At 42.7% G+C, this 18707-nt stretch overlaps 1 protein-coding gene and 1 long non-coding RNA gene across 10 annotated transcripts in view; one reads left to right on the top strand and one right to left on the bottom strand.

The window, feature by feature from the left end:
- LOC116097852 overlaps nucleotides 1–4544 on the bottom strand; it is a 33348-nt gene extending 28804 nt beyond the window's left edge. Inside the window, exons 1-2 of the long non-coding RNA XR_004121582.1 lie at nucleotides 4320–4544; nucleotides 3368–3697 (exon numbers count right to left, since the gene is read on the bottom strand). This is a non-coding gene — a long non-coding RNA (uncharacterized LOC116097852). The remainder of the gene's footprint in view (nucleotides 1–3367; nucleotides 3698–4319) is intronic.
- Nucleotides 1–18707, top strand: part of Akap7 (A-kinase anchoring protein 7) — a 140984-nt gene that overhangs the window by 93234 nt on the left and 29043 nt on the right. The window contains exons 1-2 of one of the 9 annotated variants that reach the window (XM_031380620.1): nucleotides 6322–6573; nucleotides 7070–7220. The exons of 7 other annotated variants lie outside the window; for them this stretch is intronic. In XM_031380620.1, the coding sequence (XP_031236480.1) occupies nucleotides 7172–7220 (49 nt within the window). In that variant the 5' untranslated portion in view covers nucleotides 6322–6573; nucleotides 7070–7171. Of the gene's footprint in view, nucleotides 1–6321; nucleotides 6574–6880; nucleotides 7221–18707 lie in introns of those variants that run through there. One more of the 9 variants, XM_031380619.1, reaches the window with a different exon arrangement.

Below are 18707 nucleotides of genomic sequence, written 5' to 3'. Positions count from 1 at the left end.
AAAAAAAAAAAAAAGAAATGGCATTGAGGGGCTGGAGAGATGGCTCAGCGGTCAAGAGCACCGACTGCTCTTCTGAAGGTCCCGAGTTCAAATCCCAGCAGCCACATGGTGTCTCACAACCATCCATACCCATTCTGTTTTCTTGTATCATCATCCTTAGTTCAGGAATGGCATGAGGCACAACAGTAGCGAGCAAAGGGCTTTAGCTGTCAAGCTTTCAGGGTTCCTTCATTCTGCCTGCATTAGTGATTCATTCACAGCTCCCTGGAGGCAGATGAAACATTGTTAACTATTGTGTATAGAAAGGCTTCTCCTTTCCTTTAGAACATCTTCAGTCTAGTTTGGATTGCTACAATGTGTCATTCAGTTTATTAAGCAGATAATTTTGAACCTGTTAAGTGCCAGACACTATGCTGTGTATTGACCATCAAAGATGGGCCCAAAGGAACCTCTCAAGTTGCCTTTGTAGTGGGAAGTCAGGTAAACACTCAATTACAATGTAAGGTGGCAGTGACTGTGATGAACTCAATGGGAGCCACGCAAGAATACTGCTTCCTGGGCCTTGTCTAATGATATAAACACTAGCCTACAGTATACTTCATGCTTTTCCTTTGTTTTCAAAGAAGCTTTTAACATCCAAACACTTAGCTTACCCTTGAATAAGTAACTCGTGTCAATTTTTGCTATTGTGTTGTTAATACCCCAAAAGGACAGACTATAGAAAGCATGGCTGAACATTGTCTGTAGGTGATGGAGCTTGGTCTTTCAGTCACTGCTAGGCAGGAATCATCCCTTCGCAATGCTGGCTTTTCTTGCTCTTCTGGGTCTATGGTTGAAAATAGAGAGCTTACCCTCTTTTGGACCTTGTGTTCTCATCTGTTCTGATGGGTTGAACTTTTCAGTTTCAAAGTTCCCTTTACCCGTAGAGCCCTGTGCCTCTTGTATTAGCACATGCTCAGTGTGATAACCAGCTGTGTGGCAGGCTGGAGATGCTGAGTGTCAGACCCTGTCAGTGTCAGCTTTCTTCTGCCCTGTGCTCTCTGTCCTCCGAGCAGGGAGGTGAGTTTTCCCATGTAATTTATTTCTCAACACAGGAAAGGACTGTGGCTACACGTGCTGTTTAAAGCCGGGCAGCATTTGCATAAAAGAACAGACTGATAGTAACCATGAGGAGGCATTTGAGAACTGGCACCAAGCAGAATTAGCTGAGATTTTTGGATACCTGTTGTGGATTAATTGGTAAAGAGCGAGCTGACTAGGGAGGCTCATATCTACAGTCCCATCACTTGGGAGGCTAAGGCAGGATTGCTGTGAATTGTGGCTACCCTGCACTACAGAGTGAGACTTCTTTCAAAACCATAGAACAAAACCAAATAGCGACTTATTTTATATCCTTAGTTTTCTATGTATCTCCCCCATCCTTCCCTTAACTCACATATGCTTTGGATGGCATGGTATATTTTTCTTCCGTATGCTTTATAGGAAAAAAATCTCTTCCCCATTACATGCTAAAATTACACAGAGAGTGACAATTTACAACCACACATTTCTATAACTTTTAACTTACAAGAAAAAAGAAAGTACTGCAAAGAGAAGCAGGAAGTCTGCTGGGATCTGACACAGTAGGAGTGACGAGCCAGTGAGGAGTCACACACTTCAGAGTCAGATCTAAAGAGACAGATGGACAGAAACTCCTGAAGGGCGTACAGTATAGCCTTTCCTTCCCCTTACAGACAGACGAGATAAGGGCAGTGTTTGCAGCTCAGTACTGTGGCTGTAGTGGCAGAACCTTCTGTTTTAGCAACAGAATGACTCCAAACATGCAGTTGTGCATCTTCTGGGTCTGGGCAACAGACAAGTACTTATTGTGAATTTGGGTTTTTCCATGAACATAGAGGAATCAGGCTTTGGATGTAGCTCAGTTGGAAGGATACTTTCCCAGAAAAACCTCCTGTTTCATTTCCAGCACCATATAAACCAGGAGTGGGGGCACATACCCATGGACCGGCACTTAGGAGCCAGAGGCAGGAGGATCTAAAGCTCAGAATCTCTGTAGCTAGTTGAGGCCAGCTTTGTCTAGTGACCCTGTCTCTAAAAAAACATAAAGTGTTGGATATGATTACCCTATCACCTCAAGGCACAATAATTTGTCTTTTGAGATCTTAGTGTTTGTGATTTTTATTTCAATAAATATTAAGCATTTATGTGTATGTATGCATGTTCATATATATCATGTGTACATATGTGTGAAGGTGCATAGGTGTGTGTGTGTGTGTGTGTGTGTGTGTGTGTGGTTTGTATGTGTTTGTGTGTGTGTGGTGTGTATGTGTTTGTGTGTGTGTGGTTGTATGTGTTTGTGTGTTGTATGTGTGTGTGCATTGTGTGTATGTTTGTGTGTATATGTGTGTGCGTTGTGTGTATGTGTTTGTGTGTGTATAGACCAGAGGTCCAGATAGGGTGTTTGTTATCCTCCATCTTTTGAGGCCAGGTCTCCAACTGAATCTAGAGCTTACCAATTTGACCAGAGTGACTGGCAGTGAGCCCAAAGTACATCCTTTTCTCTGCCTTGTGGCACACAGTACCTTCTCCAGCTTTTACATAACACTGGGGATTTGAACTCAGATTGTCATGTTTGCACTGCACTGCAAATACTTTGCTGACTGAGCCCTCCCTCTAGCTCATCAAGGGCCTTAGCTTATGTTCCATTGAAACTGTGGCAGTTTTCTCTTAACAGTTTCCTTTATAGTCGTAGTAAGTAATTAATCAGATGGTTTTATGAAACAGGGTCTCTCCCTCTGTAGCCCAGACTGGCCTAGAACTGGTGGTCCCTTGGCCTCGGTGCTAAGTGCAGAGTGTGCAGGTATTCATTGTCAATTCTGGCTTCAGAGTCAGAACAGAAAGATAGTCTCTTTATTTTGAGTAGGATTTTTCCTCAAAAGTGCTCTGAAGTCCGTGTGTGTGTGTGTGTGTGTGTGTGTGTGTGTGTGTGTGTGCATAAATATATAATTAGTCACAAATAGAAAAGAAGGCCAACTATGATGCAGAGAGTAGTTGCATCATAGTTAGGCCTTATTTATCAGAGACAATAACTGGACCCAGTACTTTAAATGACATGTACGTAGGCAGTTGCCACCCTTATAGTATTGGTTTTACTCCTGCCATTTTTGACCATTATAAGAAAATAACCCAAAATCCTAGCAGAGATCTACAGTGCCCTAAGTACCATTTGCCTGCAGCCAGGTTCCCAAGTAAAGCAAGTAGAAAAGGTTAAGGTTCGCTTTTATACCAACACTCTCAAGCTGTATGTGCCAAATACGCCTCCTCACTGGGGTCGAACTCTCTCAGTTTTAATTTTAAGATTACTCACTGTGTGTCCCAGGCTGGTCCTCAGCCTCCTCAGTATGATGTTAATCTTTGAAAACTCTTCTGGTCGTAGTGCACCTCCATATATTGCTAGAGTAAGTGTGCCAGTCCTTCCTAGAGCGCAGAACCCTTGGCGTGGCTCGTGAGTGGCAGAGGCTGTTGTTTCGCCTGCAGGGCAGCTGCTGTGGGGCGTGTTCTGGAACTCACTTGCTCCTGACTGAGTCCTCTCTCCATGAGTGGGAGGTCGTGTCTCTAAGCATCATCTCCTAAGGGATCTGTCTGTAGGCCCTCTGTGTTAAAATGTGGGCATATCATGCTAGCATGTTAATAAAGCCTGTGGTGATGGAACACAGGGAACAGAGTCAAGATTTAAAGTGTACTGCCATGAAAACTGGATAAAATTCATTTCTGTACATACAGTGTAATTTCATACATTTTGGCTAAGAGACAGACAAATTGGTTTCATGCCCCACTCCAACTTTTCCTCACCTTACTTTTCTGAGCTTAAGTTGAAGATTTTGGGCTAGCTTGTACTTCCCACAGCTGTTGTAAGGATCAAATAGGTAAGTAAAATATTCTCCCGAGTATCGCAAGTGCCTGGCATGCAAGCAGTACCAGCAAGTGTTAGATTTTTAAACACGTATAAGTTACTCCGTGGTTTTCTATCATTTTTGTTTGTGGTTTACTCACTGTTTCTTTTACCAGTTTAGCTTTTTGTTTGTTGAGATGGCATCCACCTATGATGCCCAGGCTTCCTTAAATTCTAGGTCCTCTTGTCTCAGCCTTTGAAGCCTTTGAATCTTAGACCTGGGCCACCATAACCAGTTAGCTTAGCTCCCTCAGGTGTTTATGGAGCAGTCTGTAAGCTCATATAGCCCTTTTTAGAATATTCTTACAAATACTGGTCCTTAGCTATGGACACATTTTCAGATGTTTACTCACAACTGGAAACTCACAGGTTTTTGGAAGCAGCAGCAGTGGGGGTATTTAACAAAGTTGACTTGGTAGCATTCACCATGAGGCTGTCCCACACTGGATACTATTTTTTGAGTTAAGGGGCTTGTGTTTGGAGATAGGGCTCAATCTGGCACACTGGCAGGGCAGAACACTGTCAGAGGAGTGGGCGAGGTTGCTAGCTGGTGCTACAAACTCTGAGGTGCATGTAGGCATTCTGAGGCCTGTCTAGGTATTCTGAGGTCTGTCTAGGCATTCTGAGGTCTGTCTAGGCATTCTGAGGTGCATCTAGGCATTCTGAGGCCTGTCTAGGCATTCTGAGGCCTGTCTAGGCATTCTGAGGTCTGTCTAGGCATTCTGAGGCCTGTCTAGGCATTCTGAGGCCTGTCTAGGCATCCTGTTGCCTTCTCCCTTACCCCCCTGTACTTTCTACTTTGCAGTGACATTTTAGAACTTGAAAATGAATTATCAGTGAAGAACTCAGACTCTGACAGGGTTAATCTTTCGTGGTTGTAAACACCCAACAGATCTTGAATTCAGACTTACAGTTTTATGATTCTAAAGGTCATATCAGGTCTGGGGTGATGAAGATGAGTCAGTTGTTAAAGTGCTTGCTGTGCAATATGAGGCTGTGAGCTCATATTCTTAGAACTCAGCATTATTTGCTTACTTACTCAAGCAAAACCTTGAGAGGTTCAGGGGCTGAAGAGATAACTGAGTGGTTAAGAGCACCGGTTGCTCTTCCAGAGGTCCTGAGTTCAATTCCCAGCAACAACGTGGTGGTTCATAACCATCTGTAATGGGATCTGGTGGCCTCTAATGGCCTGCAGGTACACATGCAGAGCACTCATACATAAAATACAAATAAATAAAATTAAAATAAAGAGGTTCCTATATATTATTACTTTAAAGAATATTTTACAATTACACACAAAAATCTTATTTCTTAGTTTAAAGTTTTGCCTCATGTATTGAAGAACCTGAAAGGAACCAGTGGAATACTTTAAATAGGCCAATAGGCTGCGAACTAACAAACTGTTTCTGACAGTGAAATATGACTTAAAAAACTGCAGTGTTCATTATATAATCAACAGAATGCTCCCTTAAAATACAGACAAACTAAGCATTATATTTTTGTTTAAAATACTCCCAAAAGGGAAATCCACTTAAGGATATGTAATGTTTCAAATATTAGTTTTAATTATGTACAGAGACCTGGGAATTTCACTTAGTCAAATGTATGCTTTTATTGCATAGACCTTTACAATATTTCTAATCTTGCAAATTAGAAATACTTGAGGTATATATTAATGTACCCCATGAGCCATAGAAATAGCTTATATCACTTGATATACTCTAAAAGTTATCAAGATGTGTATAAAACTGAAAAGTATCAAAATTCTGGCCTAGTCTAGTGGTTCAGACCTCCAGTCCCAGCTACTAGAGTGGCTGCAGCAGGAGGATTACTAGTTTAACTCACCTGGACTGCAGAGAGAGTTCAAGACCTACCTATCTAATAGTCTCCCGTTTCTCCTTTCAAAGGAGAGGGGTGCAGTAGAGATGCAAGTTAGTGGTACAGTGCTCGGCTAGTATCCCTAAAGCCAATCACCAGTACTGTTAAAATTCTGTATGAGAAGGCTATTGAAATTATATTCTACTGCAGGCCAGCTTTTTGTTTTTAGCACAATACCTAGAATTTGTAAGATTAATGAATTTATTATCCTACACTAGATACTCTCCTGGTCTGTGTGGCTACAAAGGTTTGTGTGCTATGTTCAAATCCACTGGGAATTTTTCATTTTGTTTCCCTCTCCCTGCAGCGACTGGCAGATTGATTGATGTGTGGGGCTCACTAGGTCATATGGGCGAGAAGGAAGAAGCTGAATGGAGCCCCTGGCACTAAGCAGGCTTTTGTTCCTATAGTGTCAACACACATGGCCACACCCCGAATCAGACCACAGCTTTTAAACAACTCCAGGAAGCCCATTATGTTCTCATGAATCTCAGATGATATCATGAGTCTTGAAATGAGTAGTTTTGCTGCCCTTGAATTTGGCAGTCACCTTGTGGCTTCTGTCGGAATGATCCCTTATCCTTGATCTAGTTCTCAGCAGTATGTCTAGATTCGTGGTTATTTTCTATGCCACTAAGATGTTGGATGCTACAATTTCAAATGTCATCATGTTGACTAATGAGAGAACGAGGGAGTATTTTAAAAAAGATCCGGAACTTATGGAAGATATGTGTAAAGTGCAGGTAACAGTTGATTCCAGCCTCCCCCACCCCATTTCTATTGTCTTACAGTTTGTTGGGCATTTAATGGCACTTGAGACAAGTAGAATTTATTGGAAGGGTGGACTTTATAGCGTTCGGCTGTGCCGTGTTCTCTGTACACAAGGCGACACACAAAAGTATCTTGGGCAGCTCTTCCTCTTTAAATAACAGAGAGAGACTATGGCCTTTTTCTTTTCTTTTTTTTTATCCTGGTTTGAATTTCCATGTGTAATTGCTGCATTGGTCTGTGTGGGTAAAGACTCAGGTTTTCTCCTTTACCTTCTTAAAGACACATGCTGACACCCTGGCTTCCACACGTGGTCCTCATCTCGGGCCGTCCAGGGCTCGGGTGCTGGGAGATTTGGGTGAGCATATGGCCACTTCCCTCGCCAGTGCGTCCTGGAGTAGTCGCTGGAACTGGAGGGCCAGGAGGAGGAGCCTTTTCGCGAGGCTGTGAGCTCCCTTCCCTTTCTCTCAGCGGTGCTGCTGCGCTGAGCTCGGCTGCAGGCGGCGGCCAAGCAGACCGGTGTAGCCGAAACCGCAGCCTCCAGGTGGGGTGCCCGCCAGGAACGCCGGGGCCATGGGCCAGCTTTGCTGCTTCCCCTTCGCCAGAGAGGAGGGCAAAATCTGTAAGTAAGGCGTGGAAGCCGTGGTGTTTGCCTATACTGTAGAGGTTGCCTTAGGGTTAGCTTTGGGCTTCCCCCTCTGGGAATCAGCAGGAAGCAACGGAGCTGTGATTCTCAACTGTGTATCTAATGCAGGTGTGAAAGTCGGTGGTAGGTTGACACCAGAAACTCGTTTCTGATTGTCCTCTGCTGATATTCACGGTACTATCTAGCCCAGAGTTTAGTTTTGAGTTTCTTTAAATCATTGCATTCGGTTCATCCATTGTACAAGCCAGAGCCCCTTCCCTCGGAGCTGACACTGGCGAGCTGAGCTTTGGGAGCCACACTCAGTCATTGCATGCAGGGGTGCTGTGCTGTTGGTTCCGAAATGAGCCTGACTGGGTGTTTGCAGATACTTTCACGTGTCCGAGTCCTCCGCTTTGTTCTTGCGGGCGGCTTCAGGTATAACCAGAAAGCCACACCAAATGAGTGTTGCCGCTTTGCCTCTCAGCAAAATCTCGGTGAAAAATACTCCAAACATTGTGTGATATTTTTGAGCAAATATCGGGCAGATTCTGCATCCCTGTCTGGATCATAAAGAGTTCAAGAGCAGGTGTGTGCATCTCAAGACTCCCCTCTGGAGCTTGCATGCATTCACTTAACGTTTTAGCTCCTGTGTAGGCTGCTGGCTTCAGAATTAGTGTGAACGAGCTGTCTTATGCTCCTTACTCCGAAATAGGGAATTTTTACTTCCCTTCAGATGAAATCTTTCCCGTCATACCTCTGAATTTGCAGTCATATATCTGTCACACCAGTGTGTGATTCTCACTTAAGTGGGTTCACAGAATTTCATATCTAGCTCAGATACTCCAAGATCCCCATCTGGTTTTTGTTTCCTGATGCTCATGCCTCAGGAAACTGAGCAAAGCAAGTTTAAGAATTCAGTGGATATTGTATGCCCATTACTCACTTGGGAGTCCAGTCAGTTTTCTTAAGAAATCTTCTGGTAGGGCTTTGGGATAAACATTGACAGACTTTGGAACATTCAACTCTTAACAAGAGTCAATAAATGTCTCTAAATCTTACTTATGAAAGTGATACTGTGCATCGTGACAAACCTGCTCTTATAACCTGAGACACACCAGCCACTTTCTAAGATGGAACATAATCGTTCACCAGGCAGTTGGGCACTTTCTGGATGTGTCAGAATGACTTCTCTCTTGTTCTGGAGGTCTGGGCGCATAGATTGACTTTCTGAAGGCCTTCCCTATCTGAAAAGCCTTGGCGTAGACAGATGCAGGGACCCTGTCTCTGCCTCCTGTTCCTCTGTGTGGGCTTTCCTGCATGGCTTTGCTTTCTGCCCTTGTCTGTGAGCCGCCTTCCTGGCTCTGCAGACAGAAGTCAAGTTCCCATGCAGTGCAGTGAGGGTCTTGTGCTTAGCCTTTGTCATCTGGGACTGCTGCAGAGTGAAGTCTTGTATTTCTAGACACAGTGCTTCTAATTTTAGTTTATGGGAAGTTCTCTATACTGCTTTTTGGGTTCTCTTTCTTAAAATTTAACTTTCCTAAAGGAAAAGGAAAATGGCATGCTGTGTCTGAAGGAATCATCTAGCCCAGGAGTACAACATCCATGCATTCACACCCTGCTCCCTCTCCACATGAATGCCAGCCAACCCCTGGCTTTGCACATTCCTTCCACACCATTCTTTCTCCTATCTCTGGTTTTATTATGACTTCATCCCTCCCCCCAGCCCCATTTACACACCCCATGCACACATACATTCCTGTTGCAGTCCAAGCTGCCGATAATGCTTGCCTAATAGGACTTACCCAGTTAGGGGTGGGTGTTAAAACGGTGGCAGAGATTTCATTGCCTGGTGTGCCTCAAGAAGAGCATAAGTCAGCAGTGATTGGATATATCCAGTCTTAAAGTTATATTGGTAATGTGTTAAAAAAAATCCACAAAAGACATGTGACAGAGTCCAGAATCATTTTGCTCCAGACACTGGATTGTACAGTAACACCCAAAGATGCAGACGTGGTTTCTTGTAGGGTTCCCATATACTTAGTAGCCTTGTTAGCCTGCTTCAAATCACCTGCTCTTTGTGTATCTGCTGGGGCAGAGCACAAGAGTGCTCATGTCCATGACCCAGCCTCCTAATTCTGTCACAAAGGGTCATGGCTCTGCACTGCTCTTCCAGAGGGTGGCTCAAATCAGAGAGAATCCAATGGGATGTTGGTGAAAACTTACATTTGTGGGTATCATTCTCAAAACACAGGTGAGTTGGAAACTCCATCTTCTGCAGTCCTACAGAGATTCAGCAAGGATAGATCCAGTGGGCCAAGTGGTAAGACACAAGTGGACCCTCCGCTCCTGCTGGCTTACCCTGCTTTGGCCCTTTGGTGGTGGTGCTGGTGGCCTCTGATTTAATTGATTCATTAGTGCTACCATGTTAATCTGTTAATAGCAAACAGAATGATTCTCTTATCAACCAATTGTAAAGGGCCCAAGTTCATGCTGAAAATGAACTGTGCATACCTGGAATGTAGCAGAACTCGTTGTGGTTTGGGTATCAGTTAACAAATGGAAGAAGCCATTTTTACTTGAATCCCAGTGCTTGAGCCCCCCCCCCCAAGTTCTGTATTTTTTAAATGTTGGACTAAAGTAAGTAGAATATTGAAAATAGTTGATAATCTGTAGAAAATGAGATTTTTATATTCTACATAGAATATTGCTGGCATCATAGCAGATGTCATAGCAATAACAAGTGCTGTAGCTGTTTATCAACATAGCTCTTTTTGAATTTTTTCCTAGACTTTTTCCTCTTTGGATTACCTAGTTTTTAGTAGTCTGGAAGGAATGTCCATAAATAAAAGTGTCAAGGCAAAAGGTGTACTGAGCAACATTTAGTACTTTATTAAGGAAACCTCAGTGGAAATTTGGCAAGTAGACACTTCTATAACTAATTCGTCACCATTCTTCTTGTTGTTTTCCCAATACACACTTTTGTGTTCTGAAGCACTCTGTGTAAAAAGAACAGGGAGTGTTCACGGAAGGTATGAACTGCTTCTTGAGGCAGGTTGTTTTGTACACTGCAAGTGTGCATGCATAGGATGACATCCTTGGTAGGGATGTTACAGGGGCACTGGGCATCGAAGCCACATGTTGACAGCTCAGTTCTGGCATTCTGTGACTCTGCTCTTCTGTTCTCTACTCTACACACGCGGGCTTCGTGGTTGTGTTTCATGTGTGTGCTCTGTCTCCTCATGTGGATGTCCACTATCTGAAGTTAAGAGCATGTGTATTCCTGTAACTGCAGCAGGCTCTGCACATGGTGTCCCCACTGGAGCCATGTTGTGAGTGGGTGTCAGTGCGAGGGTTAGCTGCTTTCCTGTTAGGCTGTGAGCATGCAGCGTTTGCTATGACTAAGGTTGAAAACTAATGTGGATGGGGTGTGGCTGCAGAGATGGCTTAAGGTTTAAGGGCACATACTGTTCTTTATTTTTATTGAAAATAGATCTTTTTTTCATACACTATGCTATTGTGGATTCCCTTCCCCGAGCTCCCATTGCTTCCTCTTCACTTTTCCTCCCATCTGGATCCATACCCTTCCTGTCTCTTACTCAAAATCAAACCGGCATCTAAGGAATAATAATAAAACAAAACAAAAACAAACATTTTGGAATAAGACAAAGCAAACAGAAGAAAAAGCATAAGGAACACAAACAGATGCAGAGACACACTCATTCACACACACAGGAATCCTATTAGAGCATAAAACTGGGAGCCATATATACAGAAGAGGACCTGTAAGGCTAAAGGAAATGCCCAGATACAAACAGCACTGTGAGACAAAGGGCTGAGGATGCCATGCAGTTCATGTTGTGATGGCCATCTACCTCTGTGCATGGGGCCTACCCTTAAGAGTGGTTTGTTTTCCCAGTGAGACTCTCTTGAGAAAATGAATTTTTAATTTGCAAGTGGTTATCAGTTGGAGATAGCTTTTGGGGACAGTGTGGGAGCATGTGTCTACTTCTCTCAGCTTTAGAACTGGTACAGTCCCTGTGCATGCTGCTGCAGTCTCTGTGAGTTCATGTACAGGCATATACGTTCTTACTGAAGACCTCAGTTTGGTTTCCTGTCTCAACATTGGGTAGCTTCTAACTGCCTGTAACTTCAGCTCCTGGAAAATCTAATAACTCTAACCTTTGAAGGCACTGAACTCGTGTGCACATACCCAACCATCTTACATACAGTTAAAAATAAATCTATGTATAACAACAATAAAAAAAATACCCCCTAAATTCCCAATACACACACATAATAAGATAGTAGTTCTTTAACCAATCAAAAACTCCTATAAGGCTGGAGAGATGGCTCAGCAACTAAAAGCACTAGCTCTTTTTAGAGAATCAGAGTTTAAATCCTAGGACCCAAGCTCCAGTGACTCCAGTGCCCTCTTTAGCCTTTACGGGCAAAAACACATGTGGCATACATTCACACAGACACAAAAATATAGAAATCTTTCTAAAAAGTATTATGATTCTCCCCCGCTCCCCGCAATTTGCCTCTTAGTGACGAAAGGCTAGAAGCTACAAGAATCAAGCAAAGATTGCTTTTAAAAATCTTTCTTCCAAGCTAGGCATGGTGGTGCACACGTTTGATCTCTGGAGGCAGAAACAGGCTGATCTCTGAGTTCGAGGCCAGCCTGGTTTACAGAGTAAGTTCCAGAACAGCCAGGTCTACACAGAGAAATCCTGTCTCTGCTGCCTTCTCTTTCCTGTCCCTACCTCCACTTTGGCTTAACTTTTTGGATGCCTACCATCTGCCTGGTACTGTGCCAGGGTTATTTTCAAAGTATTTATGAAGATCAATTATTAGATATATGCTCCCGGCTGCCCTATTTCCGAGGGGAAGTTGTTGGCAGGCGGAGAAGTGGGGAATTTCTCAGTTATAGTCCTCTGGGGTATTGGGCCGAAGTTGGCAGAAGGCCTGGATCCCAGGCTGCTCAGTCTCTGTTTACCCTTCTGAGCAGAGAGAGCAGCATATCGTGTAATTCAAGACTGTACTGTGCATAAGATATCTTTGGGCAATGTAATGGTGTCCTCAGTCATGTTAAACAATGTAAACCATTTAGCCATAGTTAATACTGATTAGATTTTCCCATTGCTAAGTGATGTACACCCCAGAGGTTTGTTTTTAAAATGGAAACATTAGAGCAAACTCTAATAGTTACTGTTGATGTTTCACCTCCCTGACTCTGTTAGTTACAGGCTGTGGTGAGCATTGTGTTTCCTTTTGAACTTTTGAACATTGAACATCGAGGGAAATGCTGGATCTTTTTCTGTGGGAGTACCTTGGTTGTAGGGTTATATCCAGTCCTTGGGGCAGCCATCAGCTGCTGTGAGCCACACACTATATCCTCTTTCCTGGGCATAAGACAAAACAGAGTTGGGTTTCTGATATTGTAGAGGAGTTTTAATCCAAGGGATCACATCCAAAGGCTTTGTAGGCGTAAATCTGGTTAGATTCTGAGATTACAGCATGACCTGGCTGGAATACAGACATGTCCTTAGTATGCAGCTTTAATCCCTAACAATGAAGGGAAGGTTAGTTTGTAGAAAGGAGCAACTGTGTTTGAAAGTGACATCTAATTGAGGGGCAGAGAAAATGATGAATCAGAGAAAGATCTGGCAGAATGAGTTAAAGCTAGGATACGCCCAACTTTCATAGGAAAGAGAGGTAACTTAAGAGCAGAGAGAGAGAGGGAGGGAAGGGGAAAGGAAAGGAGGGAGGGAGAGAGAGGGTGGAGTTTGCAGAAAGAACAAGCTAGACACAGGTGAAGACAGAATGAGCCATAGAAAGAGAAGGAGCCAGAAGATTGGAACAGATTGCCAAAATTAATATGAGGCCAAGCAGAACATTGCAATCAGAACCAAGAGAAGCCAAATTGAATCAGTCTGCTTGGAAGATTAGATTGTGAAGAGGCAGGATGCTTCCAGGTCTAGGCCTGGGGTGGAGAACAGAGAAGGAGATGCTCTGGGTATCCAGGTCTAGGCCTAGGGGTAGAGAACAGAGAAGGAGATGCTCTGGGTAGAGAACAGAGAAGGAGATGCTCTGGGTATTTCTGACTAGTGCATTTGCAGAATTTAGGTATGCCTCTTGTCTCATTCTATCATCTGAGGAAATAAAAGCAAAATTTATATGACATATCCTGTTCTCCAGCAGTATGCTGTGACCTAATATCCTCAGAAGAATTTCAGGTGTTAGTTTAAATCTTGTAAAATATTTTAAAGATGTGTGATAAACAATTTCCCATACATCTGTTTAATTTTGTCCATTTTACCCATAGCAAAGAGACTGAAAAAAGCTTCCAAGTGTCATATTGCAGACAGTGGAGGTGTTTGGAGACATAGTGACCCAGTTTGTAATTTTGGTTTTGGTATTTACTGTTTAATTTTTATACTTTGTATCCCAATCTTAAATAGTATCTACCCATCATGAAAATTAAATTTTAATCAAGATTTACCTAATATTTATAATGTGCCTGCTTGCTAGCCACTTTTCTTTAATATACTAGGTAAATATGACTTTTCTACAATAAATAAAGATTATGTTAGTTGCAACGTAGTCTTAGTTTGGCAAAGCGATGGTTTTATTTTTATTCTACCATACAGGGGGAATTAGGACTTAGAATTTCAGTTCAATAGAGTGTCTTTTTTTTTTTTTTTTGAGAATTCTCTACCTGTTTTCTTGAGGTCCTGTCTATCATAATATCTTGCTTCCTGCCCTTCGAGAACTGTATGGTTCACACATTAGTCTTAAGGTCCAACAGGCCATTCTACAAATGAAGACAGCACAGTTAATAGAAGAGGCAGGGGAGGGAGAGAGGCTACTTTATCACCTAAGCCACATCTAAGAACTTCTCCAGTCCATAAAGCAATACATACTTGCCCTTTCTTTGCTTAAGTGTATTTGGGTTGTACTTTTATCACCTGCAGCCATAGACTTTGGACATTATTCTGTGGGACTTTCCATGTATATAGTAGGTATAGATCTCTGGTTCTGCCAAACTGATTTAAACTATAGCTGTGATTATACATTAACACATTCTTATTGTTACAGAGAACCTATACTTAATGAGTTTATTATGTGCCAAACTCCAGTGTATATTCTGGTAGAAATACACTAGCCCCAGTGAGAAATGACAAGTCGCTGACTTCTTAGAAGCCTTCATGCTGTGTTTGGTTGCAGTGAGGTCTGGCCTTTTGTGAAAGATGTGTAGAGGAAAGTTTTGTTTTACTTCTGCCAACACTGCTGAGCTCTCCCCATCTAGAAAGCTCTGACCAGAGACTGAGAGGACACAGGAATGATCAGTGCTCTCCCCATCTAGAAAGCTCTGACCAGAGACTGAGAGGACACAGGAATGAGCAATGCATCGCTGTTGTTGTTGGAGATCTCTTTTAAAATTTACTTGAGTTTTCAAAGCAGAAGTCTGTTGGATTCTAAGGTTTATTGTCCTCTCAGTAGTACAAGCCAACTTGAAGGTGATGCCACACCCATGATGCCCTGCCCTTCCATGGTGCCACTAGCTTTCCATGATGCAATGCCTTTCCCACAATGCAACACCTTTTCCATGATTCCATACCCTTCCCATGCCAGAAAGGTTATAGAACCAAGTCAGAAAAGTCCAGTAAGAGAAGGTTAATTGCCACTATGACAGGCATTTGAGCTAAGCTTCTATCACCAGATGTTTACAATCTGATATGAGCAAACATGTTTGCTCCTGCAATACACCTTTTAGGAAATTAAGTGCCCTGTGATGAACATTCATAATGTCCAAGTTTAAAATTAATAGAGCTTAGAACTACTGAAATAAATCTTTCAGTTGGTAAGCAGTCATAGAGAAAACCTGAAACAGGAAGTGTAGCTTACATTTAAATGTTGTGCTAACTGGGCTGCGAATGCTCATTTTATGGTAAGTCATATAGAAGATATTTGAAATTTATAATTTCTTATTTCCAAATACTGTTTCCCCAACTTACTAATTTAGTTAAGGATATTTATAAACAAAAGATGTATGTATAGAAAAAAATGTAGTACCAGGAAAGAAATGATGTATAAGCAAGATGCTTGGGGTAGAAGGAAATAAGGTTCTCTCTTCCCCTGAAGAGATGGCATTCCCTGGTGCTGCTGGCGAGGGAAGGAGGGCTCCAGGGAGCAGAGTGGCTCATGCTTGCCCGCCTGCCCCATAGCATCCACCCCATGCTAATTGTGGTCAGAACTGTTGTTGGCATCTGCCATGTGAATGGCATCAAACTTCAATTGGATATCTAACATATGTCAGGGCAAAAATAAAAAAGTCACACTTCCAACATTTTAAATGTACAGCCAAAATTAGCTATAAAGTCGGTGTGTGGGGGCTTTAGAATGATATAATTTATGATTTCATATAAACTGGCAAATGTATGATTTGCTGATCTGATACTTCATGTCTAACTTTATTGTAGTCAGACCTTACTTAAAGCTCTGTCAAACTGTAACATGTCCTAAAGGAGGTCATGATGGGGAGGAGACTTCAGACGCACCCTAGGAGGCTGAAGGATTCCAACCATGAGCTGGGATGAGAGGAGAATTAGTTGTTTTAGACTATGTGGGAGGTCAGAAATCTGGAAGGAAACGTGTTCTTTATGGTTCTTTTAGATGACCAGCCAATGTTGTAGCAAGTTGTTAAGTGATGGGCCTTATAGTGAAGTGGTTGGCTTCAGAGATGGCTCAGTCAGTGCCGGTACTCACTGCTGAGTCGAGCGACTCGATTTGATCCTGTGTGGTAGAAGGTGAAACTTAATCCCTACAAGTCATCCTCTGACATCCACATGCATGCTGTGTCATGTTCACACACACACACACACACACACAGAGTGTAGCAACAGAGAGAAAGAAGAAGAGAAAGAGAGAGAGAGACCTCAGACATATAAATGTAAAAGAAAAAGCCAAATGGTAATGATACATTAAGTCCAGAAGCATTCTAATTTGTTTATAGTAAGTGATCTGTTAAACAATAAAAATATGCAAATAGACTATTATTAATAGAGTCACCCAAGTAGATTTTGTATTAATAACATATAATATGTTGTGTGGTAGTTTTTTTCATATTATTTTATTAATTTATTTATTTACTTTATATCTGGATTGTAGCTTCCCTTCTCTCCTCTCCTCCCAGACTCTCCCTCTCACCTCACTTCTGCGATCTTCTAGTCCTTCCTTCTCTCACCTCCCCTCCTCACCATCATCCTGACTTCTCTTTCTCCTCAGAAAAGGCTCAGAAAAAGGGCGGCCTCCCATGGATATCGACCCACCTTGACATACCAAGTTGCAGTAGGACTAGGTGCATTTTCTCCTAGTGTGGCTAGACAAGGCAGCCCCGGTAGGGGAAAGGGATTCAAAGGCAGGCAATGGCCAGTACAGCTCCTGCTCCTGCTGTTAGGAGTCCCACATGAAGACCAAGCTGCACAACTGTACATATTTGTTGAGGGCCTAGGTCTATCCCATGCATGCTCTCTATTTAGTCTCTGTGACCCTACACAGGCCCAAGTTAGTTGATTCTGTAGGTTTTCTTGTGATGTCCTTGACCCCTCTGGCTTCGTCAATCCTTTCTCCCCCTCTTCCATAGGATTCTCCAAGCTCTGCCTAATGTTTGGGTGTGGGTCTCTGCATCTGTTTCCATCAGTGGCTGGATCTCAGATGACAGTAATGCTTGGTGTTAGAGGTTGACTCTCCCTCATGGCATGGGTCTCAAGTTGGGCCAATCATTGGTTGGCCATTTTTTTGATTTCTGTTCCATCTTTATCCCTGCAGATCTTGTTGGCAGGAGAAATTGTGGGTCTAAGGTTTTGTGGCTGTGTTGGTGTCCCAGCCCCTCCATTGGAAGTCTTTTCTGGTTACAGGAGATAGATGTTTCAGGTTCCATATCCTCCATTGCTAAGCATCTTAGTTAGTCACCTCATAGATTCATGGGAGTTTTCGTTGTCCTAGTTTCTAGCTCATCCCAGAGATGCCCCGCCCCACTTCATCGATTCCAGTTCTCTCTCCCTGCATTCTTTCCCTCTGTCTTCTCTGTATGGTAGAAGGCAAAATTTCTAAACTGTTTTGTCACTAAACTTTAAGTAGAAGACCAAAACTTTTTATAACAATGTGTGCTTTTAAATTAATTAATTTATAGTGACTACTGAGTGGTGTTCAAATTAATACCTTTAGGATCAGCAATCTTGCTTTAACATTCAGAGTGTAAAGAGATACATTTGGGCGATTGTTTAGGCACACCATTGTCTACCCTATGTTCTGTTATAAATGTTGGTTATTGACCTCCCTGAGACCAGCAAGTCCTAGTTAGAGCAAGCCAACACGTGCTGCCTGCTGTGTGACTGCCTTTAAAATTGGAGTTGTTTTGAAACTTTAGATTTATTCTACTGTACTTTTTAAATTGTCATATTAAATCTAAGCCAAGAATTCACTGGGATGAAAATATATATCCACTGCACATATACAACCTACTTAATCTCTAATGGAAAATTAGAACTACAGACTTTTCATAGAACTTAGTTATATATGTACAACTACATGAAGTTTGATATTAAAAGGTTATCATAGATTATTTAATGAGAAAGTTTGTTCCTGACATAATGCAGTTGTAGCTGCTTTAACTTTGTATGTTTTTACCTTTGTAAAGGTTTCTGTACTGTTGTAATCACCAATAGTTACACAATTGTGTGAGGAGGAAATACAAAAATAGCAGATATTAGTTATGGCATAGCAAAGAAAACAGAACTACACTGAATTTAATGTAGGAAATTAGTGAAATAGACTTTGAAGTAAAAATGAGTGTAAAGTCAAGACTGAAGTAAACCTACAGTAACTTTCAGGCTGGGTGACTTATGGGAATCCTATATGACTGAGATCTTTGAAGAGGTTGCCGTCTTCAGGGAGGGTGCTCTGGGACATGGGAAAGCCATCAGTGGAGCTGGAATTTTGGCCTGCAAGGTTAGGACATCAGTCAGCTCTGCTCATACCTCCATGGGAATAACAGAGGAGTAAGGAGAAGAAATAAAAACTAGAACCAACTGCTTCTAGAACCTGGAGCAGTGGGGAGCAGTAGGGAGCACTGCAGAGCAGTAGGGAGCACTGAAGAGCAGTAGGGAGTACCACAAGGGACAGTGAGGAAGTGTGAGGGGCAGTAGGGAACAGCAAGGAGCAGTGGGGGGGGCAGTGAAGAGCAGTGGGGGGCACTACAGAGCGTCAAGGAACAGTGAGGAGCCCTGAGGGACAGTGGGGAGCAGCAAGGAGCAGTGGGGAGCACTATAGCATCAAGGAAGAGTTAGGAACCCTAAGGGACAGTGGGAGCAGTGAGAGACAGTAGAGGGTGGTGAGGAGCAGTGGGCAACAGCAAAGAGCAGTGAGGAGCATCAAGGAGCAGTGAGGAGTAGTGGGGTACAGTACAGAGCACTGGGGATC

The sequence above is a fragment of the Mastomys coucha genome, unplaced genomic scaffold, assembly GCF_008632895.1.
Source record: "Mastomys coucha isolate ucsf_1 unplaced genomic scaffold, UCSF_Mcou_1 pScaffold2, whole genome shotgun sequence".
In the NCBI taxonomy this organism is placed as follows: Eukaryota; Metazoa; Chordata; class Mammalia; order Rodentia; family Muridae; genus Mastomys; species Mastomys coucha.
This window is presented reverse-complemented; position numbering and strand designations above follow the sequence as displayed.